A 20,285-nucleotide genomic window follows, 5' to 3' on the forward strand; every position below is an offset into this window, starting at 1 on the left:
GCTGCCCTGCCCATTGTTCTCTCCACGCTGAGGTCAGAACATGGACATCAACATGCTGGCTTACATACTGGGGCTGGGAGGCCAGGGAGAGCTGGAGCAGAAGCAGTCACTTCCCTCCTGGAGACAGGAGCTTCATGGTAGCATTGAGGTTTAATAGAGTTCAGTTTGCAAACATTTACAGTTGATCAGTAAATTGAGCCCAGTGATGACTGTTTTTATATGAGTTAAGAAAAAAATTACATGAGTTTCCTGTGTTGTTTATTAACTGATCTTATGTAGGCTGCTATGGGAAAAAACACAATAAAAGAGCTTGGTATTGAGTCTGTATGTGGAAAATTGTCCCAGTTTCTAGAACATAGACACATATTAGATTTACTCCTGTGCCATTTCTATTGCCTATTGTTTCGTAGACTACAGTGATTTGATAGGCTACGTCATGCGTGAGTGAAATTAATCAGATAGTTATTGTGAGTTATATCTTAAGGTTGCAGATGTTAGGACTGCCAGTACAAACACTTCTCTTAAAACATGGCATGAGAAATACCCATTACTCAGCCTTCCACCCAGCCCTGTGCCAGGCTGAGCGTGTGATTGGTTCTGCCTGTCAGTGCCAAGAATGCAGGGACAGACCGAGGGCTGTCCTACAACAACACAGGTGGCTCCTGTTGGAGCACATTCAAGCACTCAATAAGACACAGTCGCTGCAGCTCTGGCCTCCTCTTGTCTATATTCTGATCTGTGGAGGATATTTCATAATATTCATATTCTTATAATTGGCTGTAACTGTTTCAAAACAAACCAAGCAGAGGCAGGCATGTATAGCAGCTCTGTGACAGCGAAAGCCTCAGCCTTGTTTTCTGATGTGTTTCTTAAGGATGTAGGCTAAGCCATTCCAGGTGTTGTATTTCTGTCTCAGGCTGTTCAAACAGGGGAGACCGCTGGAGCTTTCTTCTGCTACTCAGAGCTGATAATGAAGCGACATCTCTCGCCTGCCAGGAAGATAATCCTGTTGGTACACCTCAGTAAATATCCTTGCAGGGTCCCCCCCCCGGCCTCACAGCTCACGGGACAGCTGTCAACCCCCCGATGCGACTGGTTGGATGTGTGTGGGTGTTCTCATGCTGGGTGTGGAAGCTTATCTCCAGACCTCGTGCCCTTCATTGTGGTCAGACCCTTGCGCCAATACAGGTTGCACAACCAGAGCTGTTCTCTCACTCTTTAATGTCTTTAATGTATAAGCATGGTGCTACTGTACATGGTAGGCTGTGAAGATATGGAAGTGCATCAGAGAGACAGGGCATGGTATTAGACTTACTGTACTGTGCCTAGGTCTGGTCGTTGTTGCCAGGCAGACTTTGGGTCACAGCAGCATGAGAGAGCAGGAGGAGAGCTGGGGTGCCGGATAATTGGCTGCTGGTGAAAGGAGGGCAACATTAAAAAGCACTTTAGGAGAGTGGCTGTTACAACCTGACCCATTTTTATGTTTGTTTAAAGAGACTGAAAGTTCAATAGAGGGCTCACATGGCACACGATGCTGTCTGATTTTAGCACCACACACCTTGATATTCAAACACTATCATGATAAAGATTATATAAGGCCTGGTGGACAGAAGGAATTCGAAGAATAAGAATGTAGCATGTGGCAGCATGCAGGCCTACCTTATAACAGGGCTTATGATGCTAAATATCGAACCACTCCTTTGAACTGCTATAGTTCTTTTAGAGCTAGCACTTAAACATGGAAGGGAAATGTGAAACCTTGACGGTCATGTCTCTGTTTGAGGAAGACGCCCCCTCTGTACCCCAGCACATCCCCGCCCCGCCAGTTAACACATCTGCCTCAGACAAAATAGAGACACAGATTCTGCATGTGACCCGCACTGCCCCTCTCCCTAAAACACCAGGCCTCCTACCAGGTCGAGAAGGCACAGGGATCCCCTGTCCGTTTTAAATCAGCCCATAATGGAGGCAAATACTGTACATCCTCCCGGCTGCCTCACCCTACTGAAATGGCTTGTCAATGGCTTGTGTTTTTGACATAATCTGAGATATCCCAGTTAGCAATCATTTGTTCTAAGAAAGTTCTAAGAATGTGTAAACATTAGCAGATCGTGTGGGATATATTCCCCAATGTTGTGGGAACATTCCCTGCTAGTTGGGATGGAGCTAAACTGTCTGTGGCCCATGCCCTGATACGCACCTTGTTACACAATTTTTAATTGACAATTTATCTTCCCTCTGGCAGTGGCTTGACCTGAGTTGCTCTTGGCCTATTGGGTTCATTCTGAGTTAAGTTGTTAGTCCCAGTAAGAAAACCCTCTGGACTCCCTTATGAAACAAAAATATATTGTGATGTATTGGAAAATATAATGTAATATATCAAACAATACATTTCCATACATAGGACGCTAGTGGTTATATTTTCCAATAAACTGCAATATATGAACAGCGGCAATTCCTTATGTATTATTCAATATACAGTATGTATCATATACTTATTATGTATATTTCCTTCATATATTGGACATAGCCTGCTTTAATATATTGACAGTTAATATATAGGGGAATATATTTTGTTTGCATAAGGGCTAATTGGCCTGACCTACATGACAGTCAAGACAATCACATTAATTGTGCTCGATGCTATATATGTCTTGGAACTTTAAGGTTCAAACAGCAATGTTTTCTCCAATGTTTATTCCTCACTGGCCCCATTGACTTCCCTTGTAGCTGAGTGTGTGTGCCTGCCAAACAACTGTAGCTAGCTCAATGCTGCGCCGATCAGAGAAATTATAGTCTCTATGTGTCAGGTTCATATAAAACAGACTTAGAATAGGGCTTAAAGTCCAAAATAGTGAGCTTATCCTTTAAGTGAAGAGTTAACATGCCGAGTGTGATTTAGTTGGGAAATCTGGAGAGATAAACCATGGCTTAAACAACAACCAGGGAACAGAACCAGGTGGTCTGTGACCCTGTTTCCTGAATGGCATGATTGAGCAGAAACTGGACTCCCCTAGCTGACCATCAATGTGCCAATTCACACTCCTGCCATCATGTGCTCATGACTGGATAAATAAACCCCTGCAGCTAACAAGCCCCCGACCCCCCTTCTCTCTGCTCCCATTGTCTGAGAGGAGGAAACGCCCTTTGTTCCTCCAAAGTTCCAGAAACAGACAAACGAGTGTCCAAGCTCCTGTGGATTGAGATGTGGATTGTGGACAGAAGCCATGGTGGTGAGAAACAGGCAAATAAACAACTCACAACCATCAGAGGGTTTCTCTAAGTGCTCAAAATGTCTTTCGTTTAGAGTTGATTGTTTTTGTTTCACTATTGTTTAAAAAGGGACAAGAACCTCGGGAATTCTAATAAAGGTCACTGTTATGCAACACAAATCTTCTGTGTGAACTACCTGAAGGGTGAATAAGCTGAGGTTTACACAACTTTGTCCCTGAAATTATCCACTACGTAAGAGCCACATATCCTGCTATTATGAAAAGCCTATGAAAAGCCTGCTTTGTTGACCCTAATTACGCCATTCAGCATATTTCACAGTTACACTCTGCGATTACACTGCCTTCAACCAACATTTAATTATACAATAATACCTTCCCTGATCTGAGGATACATGTGAAAGCACACTTATGAAAGACAGACGATGGGAAAACTGTTAACCTACATTTACAGAGTAAAAAAAAAGAAGAAAAGCCTAACATGTCATTTCCTGTCTCTCTTGCCCTTGGTGGTGGATGGGAGGGTGGCAGGGGAGGTGGGAGGCCCTGTGTGTGTAGGGGGGCTCTTCTCAGGAAGGCTTGGGAGTGGTTCCTCTTCTCTTATCTCTGTGTCCTTTCCTCTCTGATGGCCCCACCCTCACCCTGCCACACACACACCCACACCCACACACTCACACACACACACACACACACAGACACACACACAGACGGACAGACACACACACCACGCCAGGGTGGAGATGGATCAGTGCAGAGCCCTTCCCAACAACGGTGTCTTCACACCTTTCTTTCTCACAGTCACTACTGATTGCTGCATCCCCTCGTCTGACATGAGCGAGTGTTCCCAGCTGCGGAGGGAGAGCACCTCGGCCAGCCTCTGAGACGAGCCCTCTGCTCCCCGGGCCGTTTCCTCCACCATAGGGAGGCAGCGGATCAAAGCCTTATTGGCCGAGTGTCAGAATCCATGCAAATGAACTAAACAACTGTACTCCGAATGGTTTCCCAGTAATCACCCCCCCCCGTGCGCGAGGTGCTTGTCTGTTCCCCATCACATGGCCGTCCTGTGTATTGGCTCCCTGTATGTAAGCATAAAATGTGTTTATATAATAATGATAAATAATTCATTTTAATGGGGTGGCTGTAGCTCAGGAGGTAGAGCGGGTCGTCCGATGACCACAGGGTGGGTGGTTCGATTCCCAGCTCCTCCTGTCCACATGTCGAGGTGTCCGTGGGCAAAGACACTGAACCCCAAATTGCTTCCAGTGAGCAGGCTAGCACCTTGCACGGCCACTGGCCGCCATTGGTGTGTGAATGGATCAATGAGAGGCCTTCCTTGTAAAGCTATGTAAGTGCCATTTAACATTCACCATATCAGGTAGGAACTGCGCTGATGTCGGTGTCGCGTGGCGTGAGCTCGGCCCAGTCCAGCCCGTCACTGCGTGGTGCCGAGTTAGAGAAACTTCTAGTAAACAGCTGCTGTGAGCAAAAAGGTTTAACAGTCCAGATTCGCCCACACACTCCCCCAATGGAAACTCTTAATGGCCATGTGCCCTGCCTTTTTATGACTGCGAGTGGCTGTTTTATGACTATGGTGCAGTTGAGTGCCACGCAAAGGGCAGGGGAGTGGTGGGTAGAGGATCAGGGGGGAGCGGTACGGGTGCAGCACAACCCCCCCCCCACACACACACACACACACCCACCCACCGTCCCCCCAAGGAAGGCCACAGCAGTGGGGTCTGGAGGTCCTGGGCCAGCCATGCTCTCCACTAATCCCATGTTAATTACATCACAGGATCAAAGGGAAGGGGCCCTGGTTCGTACTGTTCCAGGAACGGGAGGGAGGGAGGGTGATAGGACAGTATGGGAACAGCCAAAGCCTCTGGACCCTCCGTCACTCTGATAAACTGGGTTGGTTTCCCCCCCAGGCATGGGAACAGAGAGCAGCTTAACCTACCATGCCATCCGGCCCAGCGTGGCTTCTGCAGGGCCCATGGGCAGGCTGCCATATTCTGCCAGAGTAGAGAGGCTACAGAGATAACATGGAGGAGCCACATTTAATACTCTGTCACGGGTGTCCATATCGTGGTGAAAGCAGAGCCAGTACAAATACTTGCAAAGTAGCTGTAAAACAGTAAAATTATTAGAACTATATGAATCGTTTCTCACAGTTAATCTAGTTGTGTGTGAAAATTCTCATTATGCTGATCTGTTAAATGTAAACTTGTTGGGAGTCTGGCATGAATAAATAGCCATTCAGAATTCTCTTTGAAGTTTTGATCAGTTGGAGCATAAGCAAGGCTTTCTGTTGGCAGTCATGTTCTTCTGGAGAGAATCATCCTGTATGTTTCATTATCTGTGAAACAATTAAACGCGGGCCAGTTCCGCCTCCATTAACCCTGGCTCAAGTAGACCGAGGTGACCTGGAGGCGCTGAGTGTGCGTGTGTGTCCGTGTGTGTGTGTGTGTCAGTGAGTGTGTGTATGTCATATGACTGGGCCCTCCCCACACCATCCAGACCCAGCAGCCAGAGAAGCTTCAAACAGGGTAAACGAGTCCAGCGAAATCACTCCTTAATGGGTCATCTCCCCCTCCCCTCTCTCTCCCTCCCTTCCTTTGTGTGTGTGTGTTATTGTGAGAGCCAGGTCCCTGCCAGCACTGGGCCTACTCCTCTCTAAACACACTCTGCTTCAATGAGCACTCACTGTCACCAAAACCACCAGCCCAGGACAGCCGAAACCCCAGCTACTGTAGATACTCAACCTAGACAAACATAAACATACAAGGTGCCACACACTTTCAGTAGGCCATGCATTGGTTTCAGCAAATAACTAGGCCTTACTAAGAATTTGTGGCACTTGACCAGTTGTGTTTGTATTTTCTCCTCCTTACAGCCACTAGTAACACATTACCAGAATACTACTGAAAATGCTTTTACAACTGCCTTATGACTTTGATATTTGAATACCTGTACTAGCTCGCTCTAAATAAACTATACATCCAGAAGTCTTCAGATGGTATACAAGCAGTATAAGAGAACAAGTAGTCAGAATCCTGACAGATACTGCTAGTCCAACTGGACCAGAACCTGTTACATATTCAGGTAACGCATATCCTATAACAGTCTATAACAGTGCCTGAGTGTGTCCCTCCCATGCCAACTGTCACCTTACACTTTAGATCACTTCACTACTTTTACTCTTGTATGTATATAATACATATGTATACAGTGTATGTGTATAAGCTATTTTATACATATGTATATATATTTTATTATTTTATGTATATAATTTACCCTGATCTATTCTATATATTTTCGCGCCTGTAATGCCCAAAGATGTCAATGATTCATTCTTTTATAAACTCTTTTCTCTGTTTGGTAAATGTCCATTGACAGGTGAGGACAAGAAGTGTCCTTATCGTCACCACTCGTGAAATGTCTTGAGATCAATAAATAAAAAAAGGTGCAGCATGTCTAGTTGTTGATTTATTCAAGGTGAACAAATTCAGACAAACACATTGATTATGAACACCCCACCCCACACATACAGAGGGACCCTCTCGTAAATGAGATGTTGGGCTATCCTTCCAATAAATTCAGTGAAAGTGACCGTGGTAACAGCGCCCGACTTTATAAAACACTTCCTCTGAAGCAACATTTCTTTTCTATTTTTCAGTATCATAAACTTCATACAAAATTCAGACAACGCTAGTTTGAGGTCAGGTAACAGACCAGTAAAGTGCATTTAACTGTCTTCTGGAGCATGGAGGCCTGTGGGTTCTGACACCAGCCTGCCACCGTTCTCAGGACTGTGTGTGTGTGTGTGTGTGTGTGTGTGTGTGTGTGTGTGTGTGTGTGTGTGTGTGTGTGTGTGTGTGATGGGGGTTGACAGCCAGCCTGATGGGAATATTCCTGCTGAGCCAACTCAGGCTGTCAATCGACAGCATTACACAACACAGGTCAACGGAGGCCGGTGCTTACCTCCAAACCCCCTTGCTCCAAATGATAGACAGACACATTCAAATAGCTGCTGTAAATCCTCATCATCTACAGCTGACAACCACATTGTTCCTTTGACATTTGAAGAACCATCTGTGCATTCTCTACTTGGGAATTAAGCTTAATGATTCACTAACTCCTCTAGCCGGACCCTACCACTGTGCAACACGGCAGATAAAAATACTTCTGGCTTGCACCATACTAACAGGATTGCCATTCGCAAATTGTATTTCTTAACACAATCTCAACACAGGCTTTGGTAAACCGTACATGACATTGTTTGTGTAAAACGTCTGAACAGCACGCTACATACATTTTGTAACACTTCAGAGTAGATGACGTGGAGGCAGAATGTCAATATTTCTTCTTCGACCCCTCCTGTGTTCAGCGTTTTCCTTTCTGTGTATGGCATAATACTTCCTTTAAATCAATTCATTAGTGTGGCACTCAGAGGATGGTTAATGCATTAACCCTCAAGACCAGACCAGGTCCTGAACAACACCCAGACCAGGTCCTGAACAACACCCAGACCAGGTCCTGAACCCAGACCAGGTCCTGAACAACACCCAGACCAGGTCCTGAACCCAGACCAGGTCCTGAACAACACCCAGACCAGGTCCTGAACAACACCCAGACCAGGTCCTGAACAACACCCAGACCAGGTCCTGAACAACACTCAGACCAGGTCCTGAACAACACCCAGACCAGGTCCTGAACCCAGACCAGGTCCTGAACAACACCCAGACCAGATCCTGAACAACACCCAGACCAGGTCCTGAACCCAGACCAGGTCCTGAACAACACCCAGACCAGGTCCTGAACAACACTCAGACCAGGTCCTGAACAACACCCAGACCAGGTCCTGAACAACACCCAGACCAGGTCCTGAACAACACCCAGACCAGGTCCTGAACAACACCCAGACCAGGTCCTGAACAAACACACTTCCACTCAGCTGATAAAACTCAGCCAGTAAACAGACAGGGCAGGGCAGTCAGCCGGGAGCCCCGTGTCTGGCCAGTGGTCGACGCGGTGACGCGGCGGCTTCTCTCACACCAAGTCCTCGTCCAGAGTTCCCCCCTCTGTGGGCGCCGGCCCAGCCCGCCATCATCTCTTCTTCTTCTTCTGCTGCCGCAGCGCCGTCCTCCTCTTGGTGATCATGGCGTGGAGCTTCTCCAGCCCCTCCTGCAGCCCCTCCCCGATGATGGCGCAGGCGGGCTGCAGGTGCCAGGGCGTGGCGGCGCCCAGCTCGCCCAGCGCCAGCGAGCGCTCCAGCTCCGGCAGGGGGAGGGCGCTCCGCAGGTCCTGCTTGTTGGCCACCACCAGCACGGGCACGCCCTGGTTCTCCGCCAGGCGCGTGATCTTGTGCAGCTCCGTCTTCGCCTCCTCGATGCGCTCAGCGTCCACAGAGTCCACCACAAACACCATGCCGTCCGCGCAGCGGGTGTAGGAGCGCCACAGGGGCCGCAGCTTCTCCTGGCCGCCGACGTCCCAGAAGTGGAAGGTCGCCGACCGCCGGCTGGCGCCCAGGGACAGTCTGATCTTCTCTGTGTTGAAGCCCTTCGTGGGGACGGTGTTCACGAACTCATTGAAGCGCAGGCGGTACAGCACAGTGGTCTTCCCGGCACAGTCCAGCCCCAGAATAACAATGTGGAGGGGCTGAAAGGACGGCAGGCAGGAAAAAAGGGCTTGATGGTCAGATAGTCCATTCCCCATCTTGTTCTGTCAGGTCTGAGGGGATAGAAGCAGGGGAAGACAAGAGGAAACGTACTGCTTCACCAAATATTCGCACGGCTTCTCTCACTCCCCACTGGGGCTGCCGCTTTAACCTGAGAAAGAAAAGAGGACTCTGTAAGCAACAGTAAAAACATTCAACCCGCAGGCAGCCCATGGCTTTACAATTGGAGGGGCTATCCTATGTAAGTGAATATACCCTGTGTCTTTATCATTCTAAATACGAGAAATAAAACAGCAGGGTGTACGGGAGCCTATTTGCACATGTAGCGCCTCAAGCAGCGCAAAGGTTTTTTTTTTTTTACGCTAATTCCCATTCAACGGCAGTAGGCTATCGATAGCCTACAGATTGACTAGGACGCTTTAGTTCTCCGACAAAAACACGTTTCAATTAACTGGACTATAGAGTGGCAAATGATTGAAAGGATTTGACAAACAGTAAAATTGCGAGGCAGCTGCCCAAAGCTGCCTGTCAAAAGCGAGGGCTGTTGCGCGGCAACACTGGCTATAGAGCCACGGACGCGCCTCTTATGCCAACAAGTGTTATGACAAAAAAAGCATGAGACACATGCGTTGATATAGCCTACTCATCAAGGCTACCATTTGCCAAAATAATGCAACCATTCAGGCTACATAAGCCTACTAGGAGCCTAGCCTACTATGAGTTATGGGAAAAGCTCACCACCACAATTTAGTCTAAAATGATTTTGGATAGCTTGCCCGTTTGTCCTCTTACCTTCGCGATGCACGTACTTTCCAAACACGGAAAACCGACACTAGTGTATCCTCTCCTCTCCTCTCCTCTCCTCGTACAATCCTCCGACCCGCACGCTATCACGTCCACCAGCCACTGAGAGATCAGCGCGCCCCTCCCTCTCATTCCCCAACACAGGTTCAACCCCCGATACGCAGCCGAGCCCTGCGGTGTGTGATTGGTGGAGAGCAGCGCCTGTCATTTCTCTTTGCGACACACCTCCACGTGTTTCTGTCAACTTTCAGGCAACAACTCATTAGTATAAATATTTGGATGGCACCTCGTTTTTGCTGCAGTTTAATGCAAAAAATGTAGCCTAAGGCCTACGCCCAATTTAGGATTTATAGTTAAAGACACATGAAGGCAATAGCTAGGCTACATGCAGTAATAGTGGGCTGTAGCCTATAGGAGCCTAAAATGTGTGTATGTAAAGGATTGAAACTGGGGCCTCGTGATTTGGTTAAACTCACTCCCCCAGTGTAAATATCGTCCACCCGCACCGATAAAGAACGAGCTTTTCATCGGTGTAGTTGGTTAAGACTTACAATCCGAGGTGAAACGTAGGCTAAGAACAATAGCCTACCGGTAAATAATTCTGTAGCCTACATGAACTAGCCTATAATCTTCTTAACAAGAAAAAAGCATGTCCCCAGACTGCATGTCTCTGAGCGTCATGAATGGTTTTTCAGATTACTGGTCTCAGTTCACCCAGACAGACAGGTTGTTGTCCAGATAGCAGGGACATTTCACTTCAAAAGAGTGTCGAACCTGCAGACGACACGTTATTCAAGCGAATGTTAATGATGTCTGGTGGATTGGCTTCTGATGGGCCCATCAATATCCCTGTCAGACCTCCAGCTGTCTTACTTTTGATGAGGACTAGGCCTAGTCTATGCAATGTAAGAATAATGTAATTGCACCATCGTGTGGCACAGAAGGCTAACTACATGTTTCTAGGGTGTGTAAGTGTGTTTCTGAATTTGATGTTGTCAACACATGTATTATGTGTATCTGACATGCATTTGTTGACAGCCTACAGGCCCACAGTGTGGACACACCCTGGCATCAGCCAACCACTGCCCCACTGCCTTGTGGGTTGGTCTGGGAGGACAGAAGGCTAGGGGAGCACACCCTGAGAGAAAAGCAACATGGTGGCAGCACGCGCAGGCGGACCTCCACAGGCTGAGGGACCGGCAGCTGTCTACAGCTGGGGAGGGTGCTGGTTGTCTTGGGCCTCCCTTGCCATCAGAGTTCACCCTTCTACAGTCAAGTAGTGCTATTGAGGATTGCGCAGCCCCTGTGGCACTTAAAAAACTTCTCTGCGCAGGTCTCCTCTTTGACCTCGGTGGTGACTTTACATAACCCACTGACAAAAAAAATCTTTCACGTTTTTCGGTCAGAAAGTAGAGGCTGCATACAAAAATGGCCACTATTTTTCCCCCGCAAGGTTTCAGGCAGAGCAGACCTCTCATTCAGTGGACCTTAATGTCCAAATTAATTTAAAAAAAATAAAAGAAAGGATAGCATGCCATGTCAGATCCAACCCATTGAGCTTTTGAGCCTATGGATCCCAGACTATCAGGAGAAACAGGTAGGGGAGAGAGAGAGAGGGGGGGGGGGGGAGGGGTCAGAGAGAGAGATGGCTGATAAGATAGTCAGAGAAGAGGTATAAAGAGCCAGTAGAAAGTCCTAACTGGCATTGAGTCAGGCCTCCTGGTTCAGAGTCTCATGGTTCAGATGGTACCAGCAGAGTCTACAGAGTAGACGGTCTCTGGTAGGATCTCTCCTGGCTGGAGGTGTGCTCTCTCTCTCTCTCTCTCTCTCTCCAAGTTGATTACTCCTCTCTCTGCCCTTCTCTCTCTTCCTCCACATATCTCCCTCTCCTTTCCTCCTCTGCCCCCTATTTCTTTTCCCCTCATCTCTCTCCACAGTTCTCTTTCACTTTCTCCATTCTCTCTCTCCCCATCACCTCCCTCCTCTGTCTATTGAGCTGTGTAGATGATAGGGTCTTTTTGAAACCATTCACTTTGGAGTCCTTTCAGTAATGAGAGGGGCGTAGCTTCTTGTTTTTGAAATCGAGAGTTTAACATGTTTTTGAATGATTTTTCAAGATGCCCATCCACATCCATTGTATGACCAAAACAGTGGTAGAGCAATTATCAACTTTCTCGCAAATGCTAGCTTTGTCAACATTTTGATCTGAACCATTGTATATGATCACAAGTAACCTTAAAACAGGGCTAAACATGCATTTTCCCTTTATTACTCCTTTAACGGGTTATTTTGATAAACTGGACACATGAAGGGAATCTACATTATTTTCTCGCCTGAAAACATATTCAAACTTCATAAGTGACATATTAACAGTCATGGAGACAAAATTGCTCTCCAAAATTGCTCTTTTGGTCGGAGCAGTGGAGCGGGCACATGGGATTGTGGGACATCTTGACCAACGAAGGATACATCTGTGCTGACTTCAAAATCTGCCCAGTCGGAGGCACCTCAGCAGGCAGCATATTTGTAAATATTTGATTGGGACATGACTTGATGCCTCCTTGCCTCCAAATGGTGTCTAAATAGGCAGCATTTTAGCTGTTTGAGATACAGCCCTACCTAGGTTCCGATATTGGGGCGGGGTTGCCAACAACAATGTCTTTGATTGGTGGAGATACTGCTATTGCACTGTAGGATTGTGGGTAGTGTATTTCCAGTATGAACAGCAGTATTTTGAGGGGACAAAATGAGGAAAGACTTCAAAATACTGTCAAAAATATTTTTTGAGGTAAAATTCTGAAAATTTTCACACTATACCATGTCATGATTTTTTTTCATGAACATTGGAGATTTATTGAGTGAGTATTTGCAGTAGCTGCAGACCATTAACAGTAAAACATTTTGATGTGTTGTGGGCTCAATTTTTGATATTTCAGAGAAGATTGTTTGTGGAGGACAGTCTGAATGTAATTTGGGAGGAGTAGGGTTTGATATGTTTTACATTTTTTGAGAAAAACAGAATGACGGACTTCATAATTCCTGCCAGCTCAAAGCTCTGCTCACTTGGGCTTATATTGTGGTGGTGGTTGCAAAGTGATATGCACATATGGCTGATTTGTTATGATTTTTTAAAGTTTTAAACTTTAGATGGTTGCTGTAGCGCCACAATCAGGACTACTGGCCCACAACGACTTCCTAGGAAGAAGAAGATTCTGAATATTGGGAAATACAAGAGGGACTGGCAGCTGAGGCTGCCGGACTGGATCAGGACTCCTCCTGTCAGAGGAGGATGAAGAGGCCCTGGTCCAGTACTGCCTCCCCCTCACCAAGGCCCACCTCCTGGCTTATGCCACTGCCATCAGGTATGTTCTTTATGGGTCATGTTTAACACTGAAAGTCAAGGTTACATTGCAAACCATTCAACTTTGTTTTGTGCTATAAGAGGATGAGGGACCCTGAAGCCAAGTCTCTCGTCCGGCCTGGTATTGGGGCTTCCGCCAGCGCCACCGCGGTCAGCTGACCATGAGGACGCCGGACCACATTGACAGAGGTCGAGCCTCGTGTGCCAGGCAGAAGGATGTGTGGCAGTTCTACGAACTGCTAGAGAAGACCCTGGAGGAGAACGGGTTGAGGGAGAAACCCCGGCAGATCTACAACTGCCACAAGTCGGGGTTTCATGGATAAGAGCGGGGCTCAAGTGCTGGTCAAGAAGGGGTGCAAGCACCCCTAACTTCAGGCACCCGGGACCACATCACTTTGCTGGCGTGCCTGAATGCGGCTGGGGAGGACATTCCACCCTTCATAATCTCTGGTAAGGGGTTCCCTCGGGGGGGAGTAAACCTCAGGAGCGCCCCGAGGGACCATGTTTGCCAAGAGCCCCTCGGGGTACATAGACTCCCAGTTGTTCCGGCGGTGGTTCCAGGATCACTTCCTGAAACATGCCATGGAGGAGCGCCCCTGCTCCTGATATTTGACGGACACAAGAGCCACCTGGATAATGAGACAATCGCTGCAGCATTTAGGGAAGGTGTCGTGCTCCTGTGCCTGCCGCCCCACGTCTCATGTCCTGCAGCCGCTCCACGTGAGCTTTTTTTCCCCCACTTAAGGCAGAGTTTGCTAAGGCCACCAGTAATCTCTGCCAGTACAATCAGTCCCTGGTCCTTTCCAAAATAAATTTTGCTCTAGCTCTCAGCGGCCCATACGTGCACTGCAGGGCTATGGGACATCTGGTGGCGCGTTTCAGGAAGTGCGGCATCTTTCCATTCAACCCAGCGGCTGTTGACATCTCAAGCCTCCTACCATCACGGCCCATCACCCCTGGTCCTGGAACCCTTGCCGGCTACCAAACTGAGTTTTTGCCCAGACATGAGAGCAGCGGGCATGCATTGGCTGGAAGGAACACAGGGCCTGAGGAAGGTGGATGTCCCATTTCCGAGGATTGAGCTTTGTTGTCCGTTTTTCTCACCAGGGAAATGGTTGACCCATTGATGATTCGACCATCTAGCTGACAGTACAGTCCCTTGGTGTGACCTAGACCAGTGTTTCCCAACCTGGGGTCCGATTGCAGGGGGGGTGCCAGGTCTCAGACAATTTGAGGCCTTAATATTAGCTAGATAAATATTTGTCAAAGAATCATGTTATTCAATCAATCAATCAAAGCTTTATTTGTATAGCGCATTTCATACCCAGAGGCAACACAATGCGCTTTACAGAGAACAAGGGAGGTGGGCATACGACCCACTCTCTACATATTCCAGAGGGAAGCAAAAAAACAGTAATCACCCGGGGGCCAGATAAGTGAGCTTATCTGGACACCCTGGGTTCCTGCGTCCTCCTGGTCAGCGGTGGGGCACATCAGCAGCCAAGAGTAGAAGGGGAAGCTTTATGGTGACACAGAGATCTTGAAGGACGGTCCGGCAGGCTCAGCAGTATTCCCTCCTCCCTCCACGTCCTGGGCATTGTCCTCTTCTCCCACGTCCTGGTAAGCACTTTTGCAGTGTGACGCGTGTATTCGTGTCATCTTTCTCTGCAGCTTGAGGACGGTGTCTGTCATCATCAGAACCAGATAAGGACCCGTCCATCGTGGGTGGAGGGCTTTCTTCCTCTTGTAGACGTAGACCTCGTCACCAGGCTGGAACTAGTGACACACCGTCTGCTGGCTCTGGAAGTATGGGATTGGCAAAATAATAACTAGCCTGGGATAAGGGATTGGATGCACGTTACACATGTAGCATAGTGTCGGTTACTAAGTAGATGTCCGTTTCCTTAAGCGTGAGGTGGAGATACAGGAAGTCTCATCGGTCTTCCCATAAATATGTCATGTGGGGAAAGTCCTGTTCTGCTGTTTGGGATGGAACTCATAACCACAAGAGCAATGGGGAGAGCAAGCCATCTAAGTGCGGTCTGATCACAAATGTGGGACAGTTATTTTTTTTGAGAATACCAATCTGGCGCTCCACTGCCCCTGTTGTTTGAGGGTGACACGGGTAAAGGAGAACTTGTGCAGACCATCATTATTTCCATATATTTGTTTTATGTGCACGGAGAGGGAAAGATTACAGTGATAGCAAAGTTTCTCCCTGACCAGGTCAGTCCAGTCAGATACACAGTTAGACAAAATCAAAAATGCTGGTTCATGATTGGTACAAAAGGGATCAACAAGTCAGGAGATAGCTTGTCTTCTTTTGGTTCTTCCAGAAGACAAAACAAAAACAAGAAGTCCTTCATACAGGCCACAGCACCCTTGTCAAGGCCTGGAGAGAGACAGTATCTGGGCCACAGACATAACGTGAAGTTATAATTATAAGGTTCTATCTGTTTTTATTGTAGTTCAGAGACATTGAACATCAAAGTTAATTGTTGGACATATATTAATGTATTTGCTGTGTAATTGTTATTAAAGTATGGTGATGGTTAAGCTTTAACAGTAGAGTACACATTTAGTAAAAAAAACAACAACAACATATTTTGTTCTTTTGACCAAATACATTGAAAAAAAAATCATTGTTTTCAACACCAAAATCAACACCTGTGGTACTGCTAACTTAATTCTGTAGCTAGCATAGATTTACACTTAAAGTTCAAACCGGATACATTACAAAGAATTTCACACACAAACTGAGCATTCGAGCATGCTCTTAACAAGTTTGCATTTGTGTAGAACAGTTAATTCTTTCAAACACAAAAATGCCAATTACAGTAGAGTATGCCAATGATATAAACCTACTGTATGTATTCAAACAAAACACAACAACTGAGAGACAGTCAAATGTGTCAATGCTTCAAAAAAGTTGTCAAAATGTTCCTTCCTCAAGTGCTACTGCAGGTCACATGGTGTGGTTATGTCTGGACACCGGTGTATAAATTCTCAAACTCACCAGTGGTAGTCAGAACATACAGAAGAAACAATTTGGTAAGTACTGAATTGGCACTGGTGATTCTACCTTGCAAACTGTTCTGGAGTCAGTTGTTATGTTTCTCCTCTTAGTTTGAGAACTGTGATCCGATTCTAGATCAGATCTGTAAGGCTTGATATTGATGGCTGTGTGGATCTAAGCTCAGTGTAGACTTGAACAAGATCTGTGAACTGAAAATACTTGGGGTTACCTTACATGTGGAGCTTGTATTTCTGGCTGTACATATTTAACAGTAGTTACAAAGTGCCTTGTACAGTAGAAGCTTAGTCATGCACACCTACTCTATTCATGTCATTCATAGACCATTTGATCTAAATCTGACTTGAACATAACCAGCATATTACTTTTTTGCCATAATTGTTCTAGGATTTGTGTCTGATGTAAAAGATGTGGTTCACAATTATGTCAAGAGTTCTGCTGCTGTTGCTGCTGTCCATACATTCCACACTACCACTAAGAATACCACCACGACGTAAGTCCATACAGGCTTTCACTACAACAACTCATGTAGGCTGTGCAATCAGTAATCTTTGTCATTTTAGGTTCAGTAGCCCAACAAAAAATATATTGTCGGGAGATGGAGCCCCCTATAAATAGGTTCCACATAGAATTGCTTGGGTTCATTTTACATTTACAGTAAGTCATATAGCAGACACTTTTATCTAATGCAACTTACAATAAGTAGCCTACATTTGTCTAGATTAAGTGAACCGACTGTACATCCCAACAATAATAATAACACAATTACAATAACACACAATTATAAACATTACTTTGTAGGACGTGTGACTTGTGACTACCTCTACTGTATATTGGGCTCATGTCTGTATCTTGTAGCTGTGGCTCCTCCTACTCTGAGACTGGTCAACGGCTACATTGACAACATCTGCTCTGGCAGAGTGGAGGTGAGGCTGCACGAACAGGGCCAGTGGGGGACGGTGTGTGACGATTACTGGGATCTCGATGATGCCCAGGTGGTGTGTAGACAGCTGGGCTGTGGCAATGCGGTGTCTGCAACCAGCCAAGGCAAATTTGGCCCGGGCAGAGGTCCCATCTGGCTGTACAACGTCGGGTGCTTAGGCTCAGAGTCCTCCCTGATAAGGTGCATCCATCAACACCAGGTCTTCGCCCCCTACGACTGTGATCATTCTGAAGATGCTGGGGTCGTCTGTGAGGTTGGGTGTGAGTAGCTGAATGTTAATGAATTTGACAGATTTAATAAAATTGTTTGGCAGAAAGGTGTGAGGGATGGATTACAAACATGAAAATTAAGATTCATCCATTCAATCGTTCATTCATGTATTTTTTGAGTTGTCATTCATTTATTCATTTTCAGTGATTTGGTCATTAATAATTAATTCATTCATTTGTTAACTTATTCCTTTGTCCACAATCTCTCATATACTTTCTTTATTCACTCAAGATTATACCTGATCCTCCTCCCATGGCAATCAAACTGGTCCCCTGATCCCTAATTTGGCTTAGTGGAGGTGTTCATACATAACCAGTGGGGGACGGTGTGTAACGAAGAGTGGGATGTCGAGGATGCCCTGGTGGTGTGCAAACAGCTGAGTAATGAGAAGACGTCATGTGGCTCGAACACTTTTGCCCTCCCTGGTCACACATTCGTCTATGGCGGTGGTATTATCTAGCTGAACAAAGTTGCGTGCAACGGCACAGAGGACACCCTGGACCAGTGCCCTGTGAAGTCATACCCAGCTGTACTCATGATCAAGACGTGGGGGTCTATTGAATTCCGTAGTCTATGTACAAATGTTGTTTCAATAATTTTGGTTGTCAGAAAAAGATTTAATTCCTTTTCCCAGAACATGTGATCATCCCCCGTGACCACCCCAGATCTCTCTTGTCTGTCTCAAGCTCCAACCCAATTAATTAATTAAAACATTAATGTACTGAAATTAATTATAATCTTCATATGTTTTTTGTCTGATATTATATTTTTCTGCTCTATAACAAATGCTTAACAAATTCAATAGATTATATCAACAAGTTATACATTGCGGAACATTGGTGAAATATTTCTTTAAGAAACCAAATCAATCACATTTTTCTTTGATTAACCTCAGATTGTAATTGTCTGTTTTTTACTGCTAATAAATAACTGAAGGCAACAAACAGAATTTCTCAGTCATCCATCTTTATCGTGCTATTTCCTGATCACAGTCCGTCACATTTGTCAGCATTAGCTTCACATATGAAATAATGACGTCATGCCATAGCGTGATGAGAGGAGGAGAAAATCAATACTGTCAATGTCATTTTATTTCTAACACCATTCATACAAATCAATGTAGCACAAAATGCTTTACAAAGAAAAAGAGATGAATAAAAACAAATGATGGAAACATACGGAGCCCCTGAAGTGACATGAGGGGAAAACCAGGTCCAACCTGGCTTATGTGTGTGGCTGGCTTGTTTCTGTTCAGGACTGGTAGGACGAAAGCTAGTCATGCCACTGAAATAGCTGTGAATTGAAATGACATGAAATAATGTCTGAAAAATTAAGATGGGTCTTGTCGCCTGGAGACAGCAGTTCCAATGCTTCCAATGCTAATCCAGCACAATAAAAGTGGGATAGCCAGTTAGCTCATGAGCTCACAACAACTAGCAGCAGCTTCCATAATATTAATGGTAACGGTCAGTGGTTAAAGCAGTTACACTGATGATTTCTGTAACATTAGCTATTTTGCTGCAATTGGTTCAACTTCTGTTTCTGGACAAAGGTAAGATAACAGATAACACAAGGCTAGCGGACCTACAGCGGGTCCCCCGATGGACGAGTTGGCGGACCTCCGGCAGAATATAACCCTAACCCTACTCTACTTGTGCAGTGGAGATCGGCAAATTGATTTTGGTGTCCTTCTTTATTTTGTTGTGCTGGGACTACTGCCTCGTGTGGTGCCAACAGAGAAATGCAGGTCAACATTGACTGGAGTAAGGGAGGGAGGGAGGGAGTGACAAACCGACAAACGCTATCCTAGGTGCTGGCTTACAGCCATGCACAAAAACATGACTGTTTTTGGCACGCATCTTAGCCAAATTTTTCACCATATTTCTGCCCTTTTTTTCCAGATTTTATTATTTAAGTTGGCCTAATCATGAGATCAAAAATGTAAATTAATTTAAAAATTCAACCTGCAATATGCTCTTTAACGTCAACGATTTCTCTATACCTATGCAGTCATATCAGGTTGGACACACACACACAACAATTTCCCTCACCTGACGACCGTCTCTTTATCGGACGATAAACTACCATGTAACATGACTGAGGGAGGGAGAGAGACAGGGAAGGAGGGAGAGTGAGAGGAAGGGGGAGAGAGAGAGAGAGAGAGAGGGAGAAAGAGTTACCTAGAGAGAGAGACCTAGCCAGAGCTACTGTACTGTAGGCCATAGGACGCAGACTGTAGGCCATGGTTCTGAACAAAACTTTTTGGGTCAGAGTTTGCGGACACCATCTTCGGTCTCATCTCCGAGGACGACGAATCCAGCCCCCCCCCATCACACTGAATGATATCCCAGTGACCTCTGTTGACTCCTTCCGCTTCCTGGGCACCACCATTTCCTGGAACCTCAAGTGGAAGCTGTACATCAGCTCCCTCACCAAAAAAGAACAGCAGAGGATATACTTCCTGAGGCAGTTGAAGAAATTCAACATGCCATAGGCAATGATGGTACTGTTCTACACCTCCATCATGGAGTCCACCCTCACCTCCTCCATCACCATCTGGTATTCCTTCGCTACAGCCAAGGACAGGGCCAAACTGCAGCGTGTCATCCAATCCACCGAAAAGGTGATCAGCTACAACCTGTCCTCCCTCCTGGCCCTGCACAACTCCAGGACCCTGCCATCAATGTGGCTTGTGTCCCCCTCTGACTTCCCCCCACGCCCTGCCCCCACCCAGACCCCGCCCACATTGAGAGACACTTGCACATAACCACCGAATGTACTGTACATAGGACACACCGCACTCACATATCTCGCACACACTATAGACACATACACACATTCACACTCACATACACATTACACTTTACACACTCACTGTACACTGACCACACTACACTTTGTATATTGTTATTTATCTTATCTTATTTTGCACTATTTTGTACTGATCGTTATGTTATGTTATGTTATTT

At 46.2% G+C, this 20,285-nt stretch overlaps 1 protein-coding gene across 1 annotated transcript; it reads right to left on the reverse strand.

Moving 5' to 3' along the window:
- Positions 1 to 8,139: 8,139 nt before the first annotated feature.
- arl4ab (ADP-ribosylation factor-like 4ab) lies at positions 8,140 to 9,808 on the reverse strand. Its single transcript, XM_084455204.1, has 2 exons — positions 9,697 to 9,808; positions 8,140 to 9,055 (listed from the first exon to the last, which is right to left on the reverse strand). Exon 2 carries the CDS (start codon positions 8,940 to 8,942, stop codon positions 8,334 to 8,336), a length of 609 nt encoding a protein of 202 aa, XP_084311330.1. The 5' UTR covers positions 8,943 to 9,055; positions 9,697 to 9,808; the 3' UTR covers positions 8,140 to 8,333.
- Positions 9,809 to 20,285: the final 10,477 nt, after the last annotated feature.

Source organism: Borostomias antarcticus, assembly GCF_949987555.1.
Source record: "Borostomias antarcticus genome assembly, chromosome: 21".
Taxonomy (NCBI): domain Eukaryota; kingdom Metazoa; phylum Chordata; class Actinopteri; order Stomiiformes; family Stomiidae; genus Borostomias; species Borostomias antarcticus.

Bases quoted from the DNA above. Each gene is read 5' to 3' on its own strand.
- arl4ab (XM_084455204.1), bottom strand. From the start codon at position 8,942: ATGGGGAATGGACTATCTGACCATCAAGCCCTTTTTTCCTGCCTGCCG.